Source organism: Eretmochelys imbricata, chromosome 1 (genome assembly GCF_965152235.1).
Source record: "Eretmochelys imbricata isolate rEreImb1 chromosome 1, rEreImb1.hap1, whole genome shotgun sequence".
NCBI lineage: Eukaryota > Metazoa > Chordata > Testudines > Cheloniidae > Eretmochelys > Eretmochelys imbricata.
In genome coordinates, this window is record NC_135572.1 from 268319758 (window position 1) to 268342222 (window position 22465).

The 22465-nt window shown below is 42.0% G+C and overlaps 1 protein-coding gene across 3 annotated transcripts in view; it reads left to right on the forward strand.

The window, feature by feature from the left end:
* The window catches only part of EP300 (EP300 lysine acetyltransferase), a 132863-nt gene that overhangs the window by 102062 nt on the left and 8336 nt on the right, over positions 1 to 22465 (forward strand). For 2 of the 3 annotated variants that reach the window (XM_077830522.1, XM_077830530.1), the window contains exons 17-29: positions 558 to 676; positions 2020 to 2259; positions 3112 to 3200; positions 5662 to 5742; positions 9270 to 9326; positions 10750 to 10827; positions 12161 to 12228; positions 15075 to 15225; positions 15778 to 15924; positions 16452 to 16565; positions 18122 to 18287; positions 19021 to 19185; positions 20081 to 20155. In XM_077830522.1, the coding sequence (XP_077686648.1) occupies positions 558 to 676; positions 2020 to 2259; positions 3112 to 3200; positions 5662 to 5742; positions 9270 to 9326; positions 10750 to 10827; positions 12161 to 12228; positions 15075 to 15225; positions 15778 to 15924; positions 16452 to 16565; positions 18122 to 18287; positions 19021 to 19185; positions 20081 to 20155 (1550 nt within the window). The remainder of the gene's footprint in view (positions 1 to 557; positions 677 to 2019; positions 2260 to 3111; positions 3201 to 5661; positions 5743 to 9269; positions 9327 to 10749; positions 10828 to 12160; positions 12229 to 15074; positions 15226 to 15777; positions 15925 to 16451; positions 16566 to 18121; positions 18288 to 19020; positions 19186 to 20080; positions 20156 to 22465) is intronic. The other variant, XM_077830540.1, reaches the window with a different exon arrangement.

Below are 22465 nucleotides of genomic sequence, written 5' to 3' on the forward strand. Positions count from 1 at the left end.
CTTGTAAGGAAACTGCTGGTGAGTCACCTGCAGTGGAAAGTATATGTGCATAATCATTGGAAGACGAAAAAATGGCTTCTTAACTGTACAGTAACTATTCTTTGAGATGTGTTGTGCACATATACATTCCCCGCTAATTCAGGTATTAGACAGCAGTGAAAAAGAGTGGAGGGAGGGGGCAATCATGCCCCTTTTATGCTCTACCTTGTGGTACAGCGGGCAGAGATCTCATATTTGAGTGCATTGGGTGTGCACACTTGCAATGGAATGTATATGTGCACAACACATCTTGAAGAACAATAGTTAGTGTACATGTAAGTAAATGTTTTTTTCTGTATTCAGTATGTCATTTCACATTATGGGCTTCACATCAGACACTGTTAATCAGATTTGTGTCTTCCACAAAACCTAGCATTGCAGTGAGTGGTGTAAGCACAATATGTTTGTCTCTTTTATATAGAGTGTGTAGGGGGTGTTTTCAACAGCTTTCAAATTTTACAGCAGATTCCTTGCTTCTGGCCATTACTCCAACTTTGCATGTATTTATTTTTCAAAAGTTTTCAAACCTGAAGAGTTGCGGCAGGCACTTATGCCAACACTGGAGGCGCTTTACCGGCAGGATCCTGAGTCCCTTCCTTTCAGACAGCCTGTGGACCCCCAACTACTAGGAATTCCTGTAAGTTTATTATCAAGCTGTTTCCCTGCTTTTTAACTCCTAGCTTCTACTCCAGGACTTGTCTGCCTGAGGAGACCAAATGGCCTGCTGTAGTCCTGTCTCCATTTTTATATGGATGGATTGGAAGAGTTTGGATTTAGGATTGGCATGTACCACATCTGTGGCATAGAGAAACTTATTTTTAAGGCTTATTTTTCTGTCTTCTGTTAAAGAGAAAATAAAAGAATGGGAAGACATCAAATTATTCTTATTGATGGAATCCTACATATACTGGCTTTTGCTGGACATTTGCAAACTGTCCTATTTTTGCAGTGTCTCAAAGTCCTGGGAAACCAGGGAAGCCGTTCTCACCCTAAGTATGTGGCAACAGTTTAGTTTCTCAACTGTTCAGGAAGCTTATCAACGCTAAAATATTTTGGAAAATTCATTTAAACAGTAACTTACATCATGCACTGTTAAATGCTATAGAAGTAGGGGAAAAAAAAACCCAGGTCAAGGTGGTTGGATCTAGCCAATGCTCTTTGCAGCACATGATATTAAAACAGTGTGATTTAATTATTAACCAATTAGGAATGCTTTTACTATTATTAACCAATTAAGTTATCAGTTCGCACAGATTATTAGCTTATTTGATGTGAGAATTATATGTAACACTAAGTATTTCCCCTGTTGTGCTGTTCAAATATGACCAATACTGCAGTAAATGAAACTACTAATTCACACTACTGTGGCTCTTTTGGGTAATGTTGATTGCTAATTTGGCTCCTGAACCAGAGGTCTGAGTATCATTGCGATAGACTAATTTCATTTCCTTGGTGCACACAAATATACCATGTATCAAAGGTTAAAACTCATGACAGCATCCTGCTTCAGGTGCTTTGGTCCACAATTCCTGCAAAGACCTGTTCAGTATGTACAGTCATTGTTCTATTTTACATGACTTTTATTTCAGTATTACACTTTCAGAACAATACTAAATTATATAATTGAATATCAAACTAAATAGATACACAATAAAAGTATGTAATAGAATGATAGTGATTGTAAATGTGGGCTTCTAGTCTCCCTGGCCATCTTAGTTTCTTGGATACTTTACTTTGCCCTTCCAACCTTGAAAATAATGGAAGGAAGGCCCTACATGGGAGGGACGACGTTGCTGAGAGAGTGCACTGTATGTCACAAATAGTCCATGGTTGGCATTACTCAGCTCTTTTTTGTTCTAGGGTTGGTACTTCTAATGCTTGCAAGAGTATTGAAGAGGAATCTTGTCTAAAGAACACACACGCTATCATGTTGTAATACGTTTTCTCTGATCTTGTTTGAAATGCCGCTCATTCTTGCAGGATTACTTTGATATAGTAAAGAACCCCATGGACCTCTCTACCATCAAGAGGAAGCTAGACACAGGACAGTACCAGGAGCCGTGGCAATATGTGGATGATATCTGGCTCATGTTCAACAACGCCTGGCTCTATAACCGCAAGACATCCCGCGTGTATAAGTACTGCTCCAGACTGGCAGAGGTGTTTGAACAAGAAATTGATCCGGTTATGCAGAGCCTTGGTTATTGCTGTGGGAGAAAGGTAAGGAAGGGCAACTTCCTTAAACCTTTTTCCCATCTTCATGTGTAATATATAATATGAAAGAGCATAGGAGCAGCAGTCAGTGGGAGCTGTTGGTGCTCAGAACTTCTGCAAATCAAGCCACTTATTTAAGGGCAAAAAAAAAAGTCAGTGAATCTGAGACCTGTCAGCCGGCTCAGGCTATGGAGCTAAAAATAGCAGTGTCAATGTTCCCGCTCGGGCTCGGAGACCCATTCCCTTTTGCCAGGTTTCAGAGCCTGTGCTCCAGTCCAACCAGGAATGTCTGCGCTGCTGTTTTTAGCCCTGTACCATGAGCCCAGGTCAGTTGAACCAGACTCTAACACTTGCTAATGGGATTCTTTGCAGTGTAAGATGTGACCTTAGACTCTAATTTTAGGTGTCAATTTTAAAATCTTGGTCATAAAATATCTAATACTACACAAACGGCTTAAAACCAACATTTTTTTATTTTATACACTAGAAGCAAGCTTGTGAGGATATGTATTAAGGCTAAACATAGTTTGGAATAGGTACATCAGCTTTTCTGAGTGTTATAACAAAGTGATCTCTCTGTGGTATTATATAATTGACTCACCCAATCATGGAATAGGGAAGTGCATTCCCTGCTGGGGAAAAGTGTATAAAGAAATGGCTAACTTGTAAATGACAGCTGAACAGAATATTTTTATAGTGTTAACATTCAATATAGACTCTCATACGGTACTGTTCAGATCTGTGCACAGAATGGTGCAGTTTTAGTAATCCAGATCTTCACTGTATGGGTCATACCCACTTCTCAGGGAGAGCCAGTGGAAACATGCATGAATACTAAGAAAATTTCTCTTTCTGCAGTTAGAGTTCTCGCCACAGACTTTGTGTTGCTATGGCAAACAGCTGTGCACAATCCCTCGAGATGCCACTTATTACAGTTACCAGAACAGGTAAGTAAAACTGGTTACAGCATGCATCACCAATCAATCTATGGGCAGAGGCATGCCTGTATATGTATGCATCCTTCATACATGTGTATACCTTCATGTCACATTCTAAATTTCTGGAAATATCTTGAACAGCTTACATTGTGTACTAGCAAGCTGCCATTCTGCAAAAAAGCTTGTTGCACCCTTTGCTCTTATTCCTTTGTCTTCCAAAAAAAAAAAGAAAACACTTGTGGTATTCAGTAGATTTTTATCCTGTAGTTAGATTTTGTTTTCATCAGTATATTATGCTATCATAAATTATATCGCCCTTCCTCCTTGCCAAACAGTACACAACAATCCTTCAGCAGATAAGTTAGTAACTTTTTTTGTGCAGTGAACTTCTGATCATATTCAGCAAGTAACTGGTTCTCTGTGCTATTGTTATGAAGAATTTTGCAGTGAATAACATAGCTGTCTTTGACACATACTTCATTAATTATTCAAACCTTGCTGAGGGAATTAGTGCTTTTATCATCACAAGCCCCCTTGAGTGAATTGTTGCGTTTCCGTGGCTGTCAGCAACAATATAAAATACTGTCACTTCCAAAACTCTCTTCCTGGCTAGTATGTTTGACCTGCAGTTTATTAAAGGATTAAAACCTCTTTGACTTCCCAGGGAAGGTTTCTTGCTAGATATTTCTTATTATCCTGAAAGAACACTATGCTTAACATTCAGGCATGGCAGCCCTTGGTTTGTTACTAAACGCTTCAGTCTAAACAGAGGGATCTTCCAGTTATGCCACCTTTTATTCAGTGTGGTTCTTGCTTTCTGTTCTCTGGTCTGGCACCTTCCAAAGAAATAAGTTTTTCATCCTGAAGCCAGCCAGGTCTTTCAGGAGAGGAAGTATATTCAGCCTGTAGGGGTGGAAAGAATTATTGAGAATCTGCAGAACAGTAGTTGCATCCAGCCCTCTTTGACTGCAGGGAGAGGGTTGCTGCAATGCATCAAGGGAGGTTTTTAGGGGTAGGAATGGAGGAGTGGAGAAAAGAGGTCATAGTGTCTCATAAAAAGAAATCTGAATCTGAAGGTTCAGTAGTTTTATATGCAAGAACATTTCATGCCATGAGTCAATAGTTTCTCTTCATGTGCCGTCCTTTGGTGAGCACTAAATGGACTGGAAGAATCTTCTTCCTAAACCCACACTTGCTTTCATAACTTGAGTGTCATTCACTTCTGATCTTTAAATAAATGTGTGTATGTAATATATAAACTGTGCATATATAATATATGTTTAAGTAAAATCATGATTCAGCTTCCATCTGTAATGGAGGGAGCTCAGAGAGGATAAAGTGACCTCTTTAGCTTTACAGATCCCATAGCGTTGGTTTGTGTTGCTTTATGATAAACTGTCACAGCTTGTTTTATTTTTCTTTGTTCCTTTTGTTTTTAGATGTTTTGTACACTCCAGTTAACATGATTAGTAATGGAGAGACTGTAGTTTCAATAGACTTTTGAGGGGTGGGGAACAGATCTTGAATAAAACACTCTAGTTTCATTCAAATACAAATAAACACCACAGAATGGCTTCATTTTGTTGATATCTAAACTATTTTGTGTCTCAAAATTGGGGTATGGCAATACTGTGTGAATCTAGAGCAGTATGAATGCAATTAATACATTTCAAATACCTGTGTTACATTTAATTTGACAGACCTAAAACAAATGGATGGTGGTTTTGAGGACTGATTACTGTCCCTTTAAATTGATGGAAGTGAGACTCTTGTAGCTTATTGCAAGCCATGGGGTCCACTTCAGTGAGGAGAGAATCCTGTGGCCCTTTAGTCTTTGAGTGTTTTTTTTAAGGTGGAAGATTCCCCCTTCTGGTCATCTCCTAGCAGATGCTCTTGCAGACAGAATTGCTATCCTGATACAGATGCCAGAGTAGCAATCCATCCTTCCTTCTACCCTCTTCCCTTTCCTCATTTTGATTCTTTGCTTTATATGGCATTGCTTTTTAAAATGAAGAGGGTGCGGGTATGCTAAAATGGAATACTCTTTTGTTTTATTTGCTATAATCAGTTGCTGCTTGTGATTCCATTTGAGATTTAATGCTAATCTGTGCTTTGCCTTGGCTTTCTGCTTTGTGTTGTCTTGTCCTGCTTTTGTGTTTTTTGTTTTTGTCCTACAACCCCCATTTCTTTGTTTGTTCGTGTGTGTGTTATTTTTTTATTTCTCCTTCATGCTTGTCGTTGTCTGCACTTGGCTTTGATTGCAAAAAAACCAAACCAAAAAACCAAACCAACCAAACACAAACTGTGGGGCCCATAAATCTACATCATTGAATATCCCTGTCGCCGTTGATGACCTGCTCTCTGCTCCCGTCCCCTCCTTGGCCTGCTGTGATTGGTGGCTCCGTTGCTTGGCTTGGGCTGTGTTGTGTGGACGGAACAGTTCACCCAAATATGGCCTTCTTGCTGACAGGTATCATTTCTGTGAGAAGTGCTTCAATGAAATCCAGGGGGAGAGCGTTTCTCTGGGGGATGACCCATCACAACCGCAAACGTGAGTAGCCATATATCTGCTTGGGATAGTTATTTATATATTTTTGTGATAGTTCTGATCTATAGCATGGTCTAAAATGCACTCTCAAAGGTTAGGAAGTACCTAGGCAATGAAGGGGTTTGCTTTAATCTTACTTCAAGAGTTGGACCAAATATAGAGCGAGGGAAGAAGCTTGAAAATCTGGATTTTATCATAAGTGTGGGTGAGGACACCTGTCTTTCAAATCCTGGACAATACTATGGTAAGGGGAAAGGAGTAATCAATCACCTCTTTCAAAACTTATACTATTAGGGAAGGAAAGGAATATCACTTTAAAAAGAGGTCAGGAAATATCTTCACGTGAAAATTGACAGTTTTTAGAGGGTAGGGTGCATAGCAAACATCCTTCTAGATCTCAGCCCTTCTGCTTTTGGGAGGGTTTTTCTGTTCACTCTTCTGCCTTGTTCTCTGCCTAAAACTACAAGCAAGAATAACTCAGTTTTACCATTCAGATATTTAAGACCCTTTTTATTGGAGCAGCATCTTATAATCATGTAAGACAGAGGTGGGCATACTGTGTCCTGGGGCCACATCCGGCCCTCCAGACATTTTAATCCAGCCCTTGAGCTCCCATCGGGAAGCAGGGTCTGGAACTTGCCCCGCTCCGGTGCTCCAGCTGAGGAGTGGGGTCGGGGTCTTGCCCCACTCTGCACGGCTGCCGGAAGCAGCAGCACGTCCCCCCTCCGGCTCCTACATGTAGGGGCGGCCAGAGGGCACCGCATGCTGCCCCCACCCCAAGCGCCGCCCCCGCAACTCCCACTGGCCAGGAACCACAGCCAATGGGAGCTGCAGGGGCAGCGCCTGCAGACAGGGCAGTGTGCAGAGCTGTCTGGCCGCACCTCCGTGTAGGAGCCAGAGAGGGGACATGCCGCTGTTTCTGGGAGCTGCCCCCTTGACCCTCTCCCATGTCCCAACCCCCTGCCCCAGCCCTGATCTCCCTCCCACTCTCCAAACCTCTCTGTCCCAGCCCAGAACACCTCCTGCACCCCCAACCCCTCATCCACAGCCCCACCCCAGAGCTCACACCCCCAGCCAGAGCCCTCATCCCCTCCTGCACCCCAATCCCCATTTTTGTAAGAATTCATGGATTACTGTATAGTAATAGTAGTGAAAGTGATGCTCTGACAACTGCTAAGACATTGTTTGCTTCCTCATGGCTTGCATCAGAGAATTCCAGTGAGGAAGGAAACCAATGGATGAGCAGATGAGTGCAGAGTTGTTAGTTTGCAGATCAGGGCGAGTATTGGACTCTCCAGGGAACCTCCTTGGGGCAAGGTGTCAAGTAGATTCTATAGGGGGAAAGAAAGAGGGAACTCCGAAAATTCTGAATCTGGGTAATTGGAAACTGGCATATAGGAAGGAAGGTACAAGATGATGCCTTCTACTGGAAGCAAAAGTTGTCAAAAGCAGGAAATGGCCAAATCTTGGTCACAGTAAGGGGTATGCTACTATTTAGAGTAGCTGCAGAGGGATCATTTACACCTAGGGTCGCTGTGGGAGCACTTGTCAATTTTCTGTGGGGCAGAGAGAAGAACTGGGTGTTGTGGCCTTGGAGTGCTAGTCAGCATTTCCAGTAGTGTCCCTAGAATTCCAATAGTATCCCTAGGAGTAATGGTCTCAAGTTGCAGTGGGGGAGGTTTAGGTTGGACATTAGGAAAAACTTTTTCACTAGGAGGGTGGTGAAGCAATGGAATGCGTTACCTAGGGAGGTGGTGGAATCTCCTTCCTTTGACGTTTTTAAGGTCAGGCTTGACAAAGCCCTGGCTGGGATGATTTAGTTGGGGATTGGTCCTGCTTTGAGCAGGGGGTTGAACTAGATGACCTTCTGAGGTCCCTTCCAACCCTGATATTCTATGATTCTGTGAATCAAGGGTAACAGTTTACTCACGTTAAACAGTTTTATAATAATCTGAGATCTGTAAGACTTCTAGAACATATGAACTGCCACTTGCCAAACAGCAATGTATAAACTACCTTGCACATAAATTAGGCAAGTGAATAGCACAATTTGCAACAGTGTCAAGTAGAATGAAGAAAGGTGGCCCTCTGTGGTGAGTGCGGCTTAATTTCTGTACACCAAATTTGGTAATATAATTGCAAATACAAATAGTTGAACTGTATTCATTATTAAATTTAACTAGTAAATGGTGTTGAAATGTCTATTGACAGTAGTAAAATGAAGAAAATAATTTATAATTTGTGGTGTACTCCCCCATCCTATAAATAAGTGGCTACTACATAATGAATTTGAAAGTCTCCTCCTTCAAATGAGTCAGTAGTTAATTTTTTTGGTATGCCACCACTCCTTGTTTCATATTAATTTTGGTGCAGCCTGTAAACTCATTGGACTCAAGGTAATGGGACCTCTCTCCCTATCATCTCCCCCGACAGCATGTTTTTAGAAGAAAAGGGTTGGGAGAGAATATTAATAAAACCAGAACTTTTTGATGTGTGAGATGAGGAATAGCATGCAACTTCTGAGATGATAGGGAGGGTTGGCCCTTTTATATAAATCTCAAATTTTTGGGGAAGGATGACTGCATCTTGCAAAACCCAGGCTGAACCCTGAAATAGAGGGACTAGGAAGGGGAAGCAATCCCATGCAACTTGGACTGATTCCCTGTTCCTGTGATAACTTCAGTGCATGCTTCTCTCCACACGCTCAACCCCTCCAAATCACACAGCTCTACTTACTGAAGTTCAGTGTGGTTTTAGGTATTGATAGTTCAAAGCTACTTAGTTCTTTGGACCAATGTTACTATGCCATAAGCCACGTCCCAGATATTCATGGCTGGGACCCCATCACCAAAAGACTCATAAAGGTTGGAGGGATTTTTCTGTTAAATAGATGGGTAAAAAGATATAGTCAAGATTAAGTGAAAAGCGATATGGTTGGGTACCAGTGCCAGGCTGCTGGGGGAAGCAGATGTTTCTTTTTGAAGTGTTACTCCAGGAGAAGGCTATTATAACTGGTCTCATTGTGGAAGGGGTCTGAATAACCCAGGTTGTTTTGAGAATAGAGTATTCCCTACACAATAATAGCTTATACCAGTTTTTCCATAGATCCTTGTAGGAACGGTCTCTCATAGAGGAAAGATATATTTCATAAACTAACCCAAAACTAAATTTTAAAAGGCTTTCAAAAAATGAAATGTAAAACTGAGCCCCAAACTGAGATAGCTATATGCCATTCCAGGGTGTGCATTTAGATTACTGGTGCACTTCTCAGATTCAAATCTACCTGAGGCATGCACTAGTAGTCACTCTCCAATAGAAGGGCATCCTTGCTGCAGGGAGGAGTAAGCACATACTTTGTGCTCAGCCATCTCATTATGAACTCTTTCTTACGCCTTTCCTCACAGCATCATAAACACTTAAGAAATCCAGTTACAGTGAATGTGCCTGGGTACGCTCAAGATGTGGGAAATTAGTGTACTATGAATGCTTATCTTATGTCACAACTAAGTTATCTGTCTCTTTCTCCTTAGTACGATAAACAAAGAACAGTTTTCTAAGAGGAAAAATGATACACTAGATCCTGAACTGTAAGTAACACTCTGGCAACTCAACTTACTTATTTTTAAATCTATATCCCCATTCTCCTTGTTCACCCCCTGTGGAAAAACCCATCACTTCATAGTTTTCTTAGCTTAATGCTGCTCCATTAGTTGGCCAGCAGGGGCTGGTGGGCAAGCACCAACTTTTGCATTCTGTCCTGAGAGTCCAGATCATCACAGGTCTACCTAAGAAAATGAAATCCTGAGGTTATGGACTGCTGGACTTGCAGAGTCCATTTCACTCTTCTTGAATTCTGATGTTTGATAGAAAACTGCATGCAGATAGCTGTGCTACTTGAAGCTCTTTCTTTTGGTGTAGTTCAGGGGTGGCCAAACTTACTGACCCTCTGAGCTGCATACAACAGTCTTCAGAAGTTCGAGAGCCATGGCACACCTGATGGGGCTTGGGGCTTCAGCTCTGTGAGAGGCACCTCATGGGGCTCGGGGCTTCAACCCTGCTCCTGCTGAAGCCCTCTGCCCCAGCAGGTGCACCCTGTGGAGCTAAAGCCCCGAGACCCACCTCCTCACAGGGCAGAAGTCCCCACCCCACCACCCTGCTGCAAGGCAGAGGGCCAAACCCCTCCTTCCCTCCCTCCCCTCTTACCCCCTGTTAGGTGGAGAATGGGTAGGGGCTCAGCGAGCCACACTTTAATGGTAAAAGAGCTGAATGTGGCTCATGAGCCACAGTTTGGCCACCCCGGTACAGTCCATGGAGAGGTCAAAATTAATATCAGATCATTCTGCAGCAGCATTTTTCTGCTCTTGGTTTCTATAATCTTCCTACTTTGCAGGGAGCTATACCAGAAGGACAGGGTATGTTAAATTATACAGAGTTGGCTGCTATTCTAGCCTTCTTGCTGGAGAAACAAAGTAGTGGACATTCAGGTGCTGGAGCCAGTGGTGACCAGATAGCAATCTGTTTCCCCTACATCTCACCAGTGCTTTTTTTATCACCTTTTAGCCCCTTAATCCAGATCCTAATTCAGCTACCTACATTGCAGCTGCTAAAATGTCTCTTAATTTCTAATGACTAGGTCAGAGGGGCACATGCCTACCCTGGGATCAGTCAGTGTTGCTTTTCAATTTGGCAAAGGTCATGGAAGGAAAGACTGGAAATGTGGCTCATAACCCTATCCCTTCCATCATTGTAGTAGTACTTCTGCAGTCCAAAGAGTAAAATTCAGAGGCTGCTTCTGATCTCAGGCATCTAGCACAAATGACACCGGTCCACCCTTAAATCTCTGAACTCTCAAGGAACAGGGTCCCTGTCTCCCTTTGATTCTTTGTGTTAGGGAAGGCATGAGGTAGAGTTTTAGTAAACATTTATCTTTGAAATATTGCTAACTTAAGTAACCCTGTAATTAGTGTCATTGATTTAATGTGCTCTCCCTACTTATTTTCTGACATCCAGGTTTGTTGAATGTATAGAGTGTGGGAGAAAAATGCACCAGATCTGTGTGCTTCATAATGAAATAATCTGGCCATCTGGGTGAGTTGCTTGCTGTTTTTCCTTCCATGCTTGAATAGATGACATTTGGTTGCTATACAGGTGTTGATGTGTATGTACCTATATTTTGATATATTACTTATATATATAAAATATGAAATCCTGTGTCTAAAAAAACTTGATCCAATAGGAGACATTCCATTAGCTGTTAAAATTTTAAACAATATCCATGCCAATGTCAAGTAAACTTAAATAATGGATGGTGTCTTGATTTAAAATGTTCTGCATTTCTTACCATTGCTGATCACTAGGATACCTTTATGTAAAAGAAGAACTTCTAGATATTAGTTCAGTAAGTCATGATTGTCCTTAACCAGGAATGCTGATGTCATAATTACTAAATTGCCATTGCTTTATGTTGGTCTGTTTTCCTTACTCTTTGGGATATGTGTTTCTGTGTTATATAAACTTCAGTTTAAACACTTTTGCATCGCTGAAGAATAGAACTGGCAGACTGTATCTTCTTGACCCCAGCTAGTGAGCGGTTTACATCCTGAAAAGGTCTAAACCTCCAATTTTATCTTAGCTGGACTTGCTGTAGATCTTTCTTAATCAGGAAACTCAAAAATACAAAAGACTTTAGTAAACTTAAATTCTATTAGTATTTCCTAGTTATAGTGATTAAGATAACAAATGATCAATTATAATTCTGGTGTAAGTAAATTTCTGTAAAAAACTCAAATAGTTTGTGCTGATTGCACAATTTGGGGATTTGCCATTTTGCTACTCCTATTCCTCTTTTTATAAGGGTGGTTGGCCCTGAACTGCTTGGGGAAGAATCCTACAGTTGTCTGGAATCTTTGTGTACTAGAATCCTAGAATTTTCTATATCATATCAGACCATTAGTTCCTCTAAGCAGGATCCTGTCTCCATCAGTGGTAATACCTGAGGTTTCAGAGGAAGAAGCCCATATTGTAAAGGTCAGCTGTGTTCATGCTCTGTTCATTCAGCTTTCTCCTATTCTGTCTTGAAAAGCTCCAAATGTTAAGATGACAGTAACTTTCCACTGGTAGAGTTACTGCCATTCTCTTCCTCCTGTCCTCAGTTTTATCCAAAATTTTCAGTGTGGCTGTTCCCTAGTCTTCAACATCTGGTAGAATGTTTTCTTTCTGATGTTTCAAACCCATGTCATGAATCTTACTATGAGTACCTTAAAAAGAAAAGGAGGACTTGTGGCACCTTAGAGACTAACAAATTTATTTGAGCATAAGCTTTCGTGAGCTACAGCTCACTTCATTGGATGCATTCAGTGGAAAATACCTTAGCAGCATTAGGTATGGGGTTATTCATTCCTTTTTCTCGTTTCCACTTCAGCTTTGTGTGTGATGGCTGCTTAAAGAAAACAGGACGAACCAGAAAAGAGAACAAATTCTCTGCTAAAAGTAAGTCCTCCTGATACTTGTTCAGAGAACATTTCAGGTGTATTAGCTAAGTGCTTAACAATGTATTGGGAGAGAGGGGAAACTTTCCTGTCCCTCTTGTCTTTTTTTAAGAATTTTAAACTTTTACTTAAATTCTGGGGTTCCATGTGTTTTGGGATAGAGATGGGAAGATAATTTCAGCCAGATCACTTCCCTAGTATTTATTCAAAATGCACACATCCAACTTATTAATCAGTACCAGGTTTACAATGGCTGCTGCTGGGCCCATGCTCAAAAGAGGGCCTGGCCCACTCCACTTGCGCTGTGCACGGAGCAGCTGGCTCCTCTCTATCCCCGGCTCATGACCACCCCACCACTCGCTCCTCTTGACCTGCCAGCCAGGGCTTCTGTCTGCCCCTGGCCCCGCCTGCTGGCCCCTCCCCACCCCCTGACCCCTCCTCCCAGCCCATTGCTTGCTCCTTTTGGCCGGCTGAGGGCTCCTCTCTGCCCCCGTCACTGACCAGCAGCTGCCAGTGGAGACTGGGGCAGAGGGGAGGCAGCTGCCACTCCAGGCTGGTGACCGTCTGCTTTGGGCTCCCTGGGGCAGGGCCTTCCTCTCCCTGCTGCTTTGTGGAAGCATCTGGCTGGGGAAGTTGGAGACTGCCCTTCTCCCCCACCGCTCCATTGCCCATGCAAGGAAATGTCTCCTCCACTGTGAGCACCATCAACACCAGGCGGGTAGGGTTGAGTGGGGCCACTCTTTGCTCCCAAGTTTCAGCTGTCCTGACCCCTAGCACTGTGCTGGCAGGGATGGGGATCCCTGCTGTGTGCTGGCAGGGGCAGGGCGTGGGTCTGTGATGGGGGGATGCTGAGATGTGAGGGGGTAGGAGGCTCTGGGCAGTGGGGGAGGTTTGTGTGTTCTGGGGTGCTAGGCAGTGGGCTCTGCTGAGGGGGGGTGCTGTGTAGTTGTGGTGGGGCTGTGGGGAAGGGTACTGGGCAGTGGTGGGGGGGAGATCTGTGTGTTGGGATGCTGGGCAGTGAGGGGTCTGTGTGTGGTGCTGGGGAGTTGTAATGGGGCTGACTGCAGGGGGGGGGTGCAGGGCACTGTGCATTTGTTGGGGCGGGGGAGGTGCTCGGTGGGGTGGTTGTGTGGTACACCATGGACCCGCGCGGGGAAGGGGCACATTGGCAGCACAGGGATCGGCGGGCCAGTGTGCATCTGGCAACTGCCAGTTTGTAAACACTGCCTTCACGCTGGGCAGAGTGGGGTTGCCCACGCCATGCCTTGCCCCCAGCCGGCCTCTTGCTCCAAGGCCCCCATAGGGGCCCACAAATATGTTTTGTGCCAGGTCAACAAAAGATTAATCCGGCCCTGTTACTAATGTAATGGTTATGGGGACTGTTAATGTGGGATACAGAGCCTTTTACCTCAGTCACTAATATTACTAGTGTTGTTGGGGAGTGGCTCCTCTATGATTGCTGTCTTGCTTAAATGTGAAGACAATACATTCAAGTCATCCCCACAGTACTGTTCCCTCTAAGCTGTGCGCGTGTGCGCACGCACACAGATCCAAATCCCGCGCACATGGTGAGACACCGCACGCACAAAAAACGAAATACTCACTTGGCCGCATTTGCCTTATGGCGCACAAATTTGAACTCTGCTTCAAATATTTGCATAGAAGAAATTTTTTGCGCCATGGCTTGTCAAAAATTAGAGGGAACGTTGTCCCACAGCTGGCACCTCTAGAAGTCTTGGCAGAGCAGACTATTTGGTTTTGACCACAGAAACAAAACCACTCTGTACTAGAGGTGGCTTCTCCTTGGGCAGGATTGATATCAGGATGAAGGCAAAGCGTGGGAAGCTTGTACTGTCATTGTCTGTTCCTTAGACAGAGATGATTTTGAAAGCTTTTCAATCTGACTCCTTTCACTCAGCTTTAAATTGCATTTTTAAAAGTTGAGTAAATAGTTGCATTTAATTTTGCTCATACTCATAAAAACAGCCCAAACAAAACTTGACTGACACTGGGGTGTTAGCAATTGCACAGTATAAAAGTTCTATCTTTCTAGTGAGCTTTTCTGACAAAGGGCAAGGAGGAGATTTAGAGAACTGAATTGTCTTGAAATGTTGAAAAAATAGTTGGGTTTGCATCTTAGCCATCCCAGAGCTTTTTTCTTCAACTGCATTCTCATAAAATGGAAACCAACCCACTTTGAGACTAGTGCTTCAAGTTAGACCATCTGTATGCTTTTTCCATAATCCACGTGTCCTGGATTTACTGAGAACACTGTGAGGAATGGGAGGGCTGCTTCCAATTTTGTTTAATTAGCTGGGGTTTCCAGTTACTTACTTACAAATTTTACTCTCAATGCTGTTGTGTAGTGGGGATTTTCAAGAATGTGCCAAATGTGAAAATGGGAGGCTGTGGACAAGAAACTGTTAATATTGCAGGAGTATCTACAGGCTCAAAAAGAGATTGAGGCCTCTTTGTGTACTTACGTGGACTATCAGTTTCAAATACTCCTTCAGATGCCTGTATACTTGCTCTTCCTTTGTTTAGGTTTTGTTTGAAAGGAGAGATGACTGTAATCCTTGTGGATATAAATGGAATAGTTCTATTTAGAAGGGGTTTTTATTTGTCCAAAAAGTGCGAATTTCTCCTCAAGAGAATGAGGGTATGGACAGTATTGGCTAGAACCTGACAGGGATAGGCAGCCTGAAACTTCAACAGGCAGCACCTCCGATTTACTCTGGTCCTTGGCCCATTCTGCCAGTGCCCTCACTCATAATCTAATACATGAATAGAGAAATAGAATTTGAAATTCCAGTTATGCATATGTTAAGAGTTTTATTGTTTGTGCAGGGTTGCCATCTACAAGGCTGGGTACCTTCTTGGAGAACAGAGTGAACGAATTTCTGAGAAGACAGAATCACCCTGAGTCAGGAGAGGTCACAGTCAGGGTGGTTCATGCCTCTGACAAAACTGTAGAAGTAAAACCTGGAATGAAAGCAAGGTACATCCCTTCAAGTCCTAATGTTGCCTGCTCCCAGCATCATCCCAAAAGATAGGTGTTTGAGTTTTCTACATTTGCTGCTATTTGGCAACTGCAAAGTGTGTCTAGTATTCAGAACACCACCAACACAGCTTTCTTGATTGGCTGTCAGTGATGTCACACCCACTTATATTAAATTGCATGAAGTATATTAAAGTTCTGGAGATTAAAACTAAACAATTTTAAAACAAAGCTGTGTTCCATTGTATTGTAGCTTTGATTATTTGTATTTGTTGCTTTCTAGTTTTGTCCTTTATGTAAACACTAAAATCCCTCCACTCCAGAAAGATTGAGATGAAAAGTGAACAAACTTTCAGGATAACTTTGGACACTTTTCCTTCTCTGGGATATAGTTGTTAGTGTTTGCTTTCCCATTGCCTGTGACAAATGGCTCTGACCATGCGTTGCAAATCCTGTCTTAATTACTATCTTTATGTATCACCATGTGGTGTTCTCTGTCCTGATGGAATGAAAGTATTTATTACTCTCCTCTTTATCTTATGATATCTGCAGGTTTGTAGACAGTGGAGAGATGGCAGAGTCCTTCCCTTATCGAACAAAAGCCCTGTTTGCTTTTGAGGAGATAGATGGTGTAGACTTGTGCTTCTTCGGTATGCATGTACAGGAGTATGGCTCAGATTGCCCCCCGCCCAATCAGAGGTGAGGAACTGCAGTGCCAGTCAAGGGAGGTTAAATTTTACTTTGCTCTGAAATCTCAGTGGGATAAACCTTCTGAAGTCCCAGATTTAAAACTTTAATGCAACATAATTAAATTTTGTTATTCATAATAGTATATCCCAACACAAAACAGTTACAGCAATATGGTTATAGTAAGAAGGAGTTGAAGATAGGTAGCTGACAGAATGGGCATTTGGTTATGGTATTCCAGCAGCAGGAAAGAGATGAATTTTGGAGTCTAGTTTGTAAAGAAACAGGGAATCAGTGAGGAAGAGGGAGCAGACTGTTCTAGAGAGAGGGGGAGGTCAAATTTGGAAACCAGAGGTGATGTAAAGGAATGTGAGTTCCTGGAGGTAGATGGGACCCATAGCCTTTGAAGACAGTGGCTTGTGCATTAGGTACTTCAAGGACCGAAAATACCATGGATTAATGTATATAAATGCTGTGAAATACTTCTGGCCTTCTGTTCTGTAATGTCATGTATTTTTTTTTTCCCCATCTTTGTCTAGGCGAGTATACATATCTTACCTCGACAGTGTTCATTTCTTCCGCCCTAAATGCTTGAGGACTGCTGTCTATCATGAAATATTAATTGGATACCTAGAATATGTCAAGAAATTAGGGTAAGCCTTTAATCCTTCTTCCTATTTTACAGCATCCAGTTGTGTGCTAGGCACCTGTCAGTGCAGACAAAATGATATGGATCCTACCCTGAAGAGCATGCCATCTAATTTCAACCTGTGACATAATGGAAGGGGCAACAAAACCATGGGAGATAGGTTTAGGAGGAGGAAGGGGATATGACACTGCAGTGAGATTGTGGTTTCTCTGCAGAGACTTGTGGAGCAGTTTTTTTAGAGGTGTAAAAGACCTTAGAAGCAGGCCCCATGTATTATGCTACGTTCCCACCAAGGAATTTCCTTATTCCAGTGTCTGTAAAACTGCTATATGAAGCTCAGTCCACACCTTCACTTCATGCTGCTTTCTGTGTTTATGGGTGATGTCAGGTGCTCATTTTGGGGAGGGGAGGACTGCTGCTAGCTAAGTTTCCTAAGGCTTGTCTTCACTACCATGCTAAATCGGCACCAGTGCGATTTAGCACATCTGGTGAAGACGCACACATTAATGAGAGCATGCTCTCCTGTCAATGTAATTAATCCACCTCAACGAGAAGTGGAAGCTATGTCGGCGAAGAGCATCTCCCACCGACATAGCACAGTGTAGACACCACCTTAAATCTATGTAAGTTACGTCGCTGGGGAGTGGCTTTTTCACACCCTGGAGCGATGTAACTTACATTGACTTAAGTGGTTGTGAAGACAAGGCCCTAGAGTCCGATGGGGGATCTGCAGAGGCTGTTCTCAGTGAAGCGAGGAAGAGTACTTATAACTGGAATTCTGAGCATATTGTCTACTCTCCTTTCCCTGGTTTTGGGAATCTTTCAAATTACCAATAGAGGGAAAGGAACTGAGGGCAAATTTGGCTTTGTGGTCCTATAGCGTTTCACAGTTATTACTTTCTAGATGATTTCAGGTTTTATGGTACTGAAAGACATGCTCCCTAGGAGCTATAGAGGAAATATACTTGGGAGAACTCCCAGGTATAGAGGAATTTTCTTCCTTTAATTGGGCTTGAAGGCAGAGGGAAAGGAATCAATGCTGGGAAAGTAAAGTAGGTTTCAGAAGACAAGTTAGTTTTTGGATCTCATCTGCTGGTAGGCAGCTCATCTGTCTTGCTGGGGAAGGAAAATCCTGGCTCCTAGTGTTGAAATGTTCCGTTTCTTTGCTCTGAGAATTTACACTTCTCTCATCTAATTGTAATGCAGTTGGCAGATGACAGTTGCAAGCGTATGTCAGGCTTTAGTGATTTTACCTGTAGATGGGGTGGAAATGGCATTTTTGCTGCACCGAATAGGGCTGTGCATTAATTAGTAAAAATATGCATGGCTATATTGTATGCATGTGCCAATCAGAATACAACTCAGTGTTTTTATTAACAGTATCCATTGCTTATATATAGTGACAGCTCTAGAATTTAGATCAGGAAGAGGATTGCAGTAGTTGTCCATCTTGTAATACCAGCAGGCTTTGTGCTGGCTCCACCTTGTGGCTGAAAGGAATAGAAGACCCTAGTGATACACATTAGCATCCTGATGTATTGATGTTTTTTACAACGATAGATATACAACTGGACATATCTGGGCCTGCCCGCCTAGTGAAGGAGATGACTATATTTTCCATTGCCATCCTCCTGACCAGAAGATACCCAAGCCCAAGCGACTGCAAGAATGGTATAAAAAGATGCTGGACAAATCTGTGTCGGAGCGCATTGTCCATGACTACAAGGTTGGTTAAATGTAAATTAGATTCAGTAGGATTTCATGAGCAGTCTCTTTTGGTTCTCTTCCCACTGCTTGCCCTACAATGTAGGATTATTCAAAGAAATTTGTAAGGCATTAACTTGTGTTTTAGAACTGGATTGAGTATTTAGCAGTCTGGGGTTAAAATAAGTAAATCCTATCTAAACCACGCATCTTTTGAAGCCATTTTAGTAAAAGAGGTATGCGGTAATGTCACACCTTCCTTTGCTCCCAAAGAAATAGAAAATCAAAGATACAGGCCATGAGAATACTAGAGAACAACAGCCAATATGGGACTGTCAGTATGAAGAACAGAGTTAATCTTTTGGGGATATTTTAGCGATTTAAAAAAAAAAAAAAAAACAACATAAAGGGTTGGGCTGCTGATGGAGTTAGAAGGACCTAAAGTCTGTAGGTTTATGTTGACTTGAGATCAAGGGCTGTAGGAAGTGTTGGGATATTGCTGCTCTATCTAATAAATGTGGGGCTTGTAGTGACTGGCTAGCAGTCTACTGAGCTACTAATGGGTTTTTTTCCCTGTAGGGACTAAATGCCTGAATCATCGGCCCAAACTATCCATAATTGAAGCACCACTAAATGTATCTTCAGTGCTTTTTTGCTGATGTCTTCAGTGCTTTTTTTGCTGTGTCTGAGAATAGGGTGCCCTGGTTCATTTGGATAGTTATGATAGCTATAACCGGGTTTGTATGTTTTTGTAGGATATTTTTAAGCAGGCAACAGAAGATCGTCTAACAAGTGCAAAAGAGCTGCCTTACTTTGAAGGGGACTTCTGGCCCAACGTGCTGGAGGAGAGCATTAAGGAACTAGAACAAGAGGAGGAAGAGCGGAAGAGAGAAGAGAACACTAGTAATGAGAGCACGGATGTAAGGAGACTCCTTTTACCTAACTCTTCATGATATTTCTCCATCTTTTCTTATATCTTCACTTAGTTTCCCTAGGTCCCTGGTGCAGAATTAAATGTTGTTAAGGCTTAAAACTTCCATTTGGGGGTGGTAATAACTGTCTTTAGGCTTATCTAAAATGCATGTTTATTTTGAGACTCAGCTCTCCCGCTTTCCCAGATGGTGCCCATTTCCCCCTCCTGTTTCCCTACCTGTAAGTTGAATTCTTGCTATCATTCTACTTAATTGGGAGCCAGAAAATCATTGTGTGGGAGCCTTAGAAACTATTCTCAGCCAGTTTATCTTCAGATTCAGGTGGACACATTGTGTCACTGGACTTTAGCCTTGGTTTGTCTTAATTGCTATGAGAGTGCTGTGTAGTGCAGAATGAGCGTAACAGTGAGTCCATGACTGACGTTTTTCATAGATTGCAAGGCCAGACGGGATGACTCTGGTCATCTAGTCTGACTTCCTATATAACCCAGGCCATAGAACTTCCCTAAAATAATTCCCAGAGCAGATCTTTTAGAAAAATATCCAATCTTGATTTAAAAATTGTCAGTGATGGAGAATCCACCACAATCCTTGGTAAATTGTTCCAATGGTTAATTACACCTTGTTTCAAGTCTGAATTTGTCTGGCTTCAACTTCCAGTCATTGGATCATGTTACATCTTCCTCTACGAGAGTGAAGAGCCCATTATTAAATATTTGTTCCCCATGTAAATACTATAGGCTGTAATCAAGTCACCCCCTTAACCTTTTCTTTGTTAAGCTAAATAGATTGAGCTCCTTGAGTCTATCACTATATAAGGCATGTTTTCTAATCCTTTAATCATTCTCGTGGCTCTTCTCTGAACCCTCTCCAATTTATCAAGATTCTTCTTGAATTGTGGACACCAGAACTGGACACAGTATTCCAGCAGCAGTCGCACCCAGTGCCAAATACAGAGGTAAAATAACCTCTCTACTCTACTCAAGATTCCCCTGTTTATGCATCCCAGGCTTGCATTTGCTCTTTTGGCTGCAGTGTTGCACTGGGAGCTCATGTTCATTATCCACCATGACCCTCAAATCTTTTTCAGTCATTGCTTCACAGGATAGAGTCCCCAACCCTTTAAATATTACCTACATTCTTTATTCCTAGATGTATACATTTAGCCATATTAAAATGCATATTGTTTGCTGGTGCCCAGTTTATCAAGTAATCCAGATCGCTCTGAATCATTGACCTGTTCCCAGTTTTTGTCATCTGCAAATTTTATCAGTGATGATTTCATGTTTTCGTCAAGGTCATTGATAAAAATGTTAAATAGCGTAGGGCCAATAACAGTCCCTGCAGGACCCCACCGAAAATGCACCTGCTAGATGATGATTCCCTGTTTAGTTATATTTGGAGACCTGTCATTTATCCAGTTTTTAATCCATTTAATGTGTGCCATGTTAATTTGTCGTAGTTTTTGAATCAAAATGTCATGTTACCAAGTCAAATGCCTTGCAGCAGTTTATTACGTCAACACTACTATCTTTATCAACCAGAGTTGTAATCCCATAAAAAATATACCAAGTTTGACAAGATCTGTTTTTCCATAAACCCATGTTGAATTGCATTTGTTACATTACCTTCTTTTAATTCTTTACTAATTATCAGCCACTCCATTATCTTGCCTGGGATTGATGTCAGCCTGACAGGCCTGTGATTACCCGGATCATCCTGTTTACCCTTCTTAAAAATTGGCACAGCATTAACTTTCTTCTAAACTTCCCCAGTGCTCCAGGCCTTATTGAAGAACGTCATTAATAGTCTATCGAGCTCCTCAGCCAGCTCTTTTAAAACTCTTGGATGCAAGTTATCGGGACCTGCTGATTTTAAAATGTCTCACTTCAGTAGCTCCTGTTTAACATCCTCGAGAGGTACTAGTGGAATGGAAAGAATACTTCTGACATTTCTGCATTATTCTTAATGATTCTACCATTTCCATCTAGTAATGGACCAATATCATTGTCCGGATTCTTTGTCCCTAAAACATTTTTACAAGTCCTTATTGTCCTTATCTCTGCTGGCCATAGATTTCTCCTTGTGCCCCTTGGCTTCCCTTATCAATTTTCAACAATTCCTAACTTCTGATATATATTCATTTCTATCACCTTTCCCTTCCTTCCGTTTGTTATATATTTTTTACAGCTGCCTTCATTTCCTCTCTCAATCAGATCGGTTTTTTACGCAGTACAGCCTTGTTCCTCGATTGTGGAATTGTGGCTTTCTATGCATCTAGTAAGGTGTTCTTAAATGATTCTGAACTGTCATTCACATTTTTCAGATTAAATTCTTCCTCCCAGCTGAGTTGGCTCATAATTGTGTTCAACTTTGTGAAATCAGCACCGTGTGTGTGTGAGAGAGAGAGATAGATATAATATATATATATCTATATATATATATCTATATAGATATAGATCTAGATATAGATAGATATATATAGATAGATATATAGATATATAAAAACTGGTCTGGCCTTTATTCTGCTTGCATATTATAAATGGGATCAAGTCATGATCACTTATACCTAAGCTACCATTATTTTTTAGTTCTGTGATCAATTCCTCTTTTTCTGTTAAGACGAGGTCTAATAAATAATTCGCCCAGGTCGGCTTGCAACATTTTTGAGTTTGGAAATTGATATCTATGATGTTTTGAAATTCCAAGGATGTTTTTAGTACTCGCAGCATAAGACCTCCAGCATATGTCACTCAAATTGAAGTCCCCCATGATCAGTTTTTTTCCGCCCCCCTACAGATCATAGAGAGGTAGATAAGGAGGCAGTCATCCTGTTCCCTAGTGTGATTTGGTGATCTGTAGAAGACACCAGCTGATACCCCACGTGTGCTTTATCTGTTAGGATATTGATGTATGAGCATTCAGGATCACTTCTGTCCGAGTTATGAGTGACTCAGAAACAGGTAATGCCATTTTCAACATAGGGTGCCCCTCCTTCTCCCCTTTTGCCCATTCAGTTCTTCCTGAATAGATTATAACCATTCATTTAACATTCCAGTCGTGAATTTCTGCGGTTATGTAGTCTTTCAATCTCTAACAAAGATGGTCTAAAAGTTGAGAGAGTCTAAGATCAATTGAGGGAGATCAGGGTTTAACTTGACCAGCTAATATCCACCCAGGATATTCTGGATCCTTGTTTGGGTTGGTTTTTTGAAGCTATGAAAATCAAGAAAGCATATCACTGAAACTAAGGCTAAAGCAAAAAGAT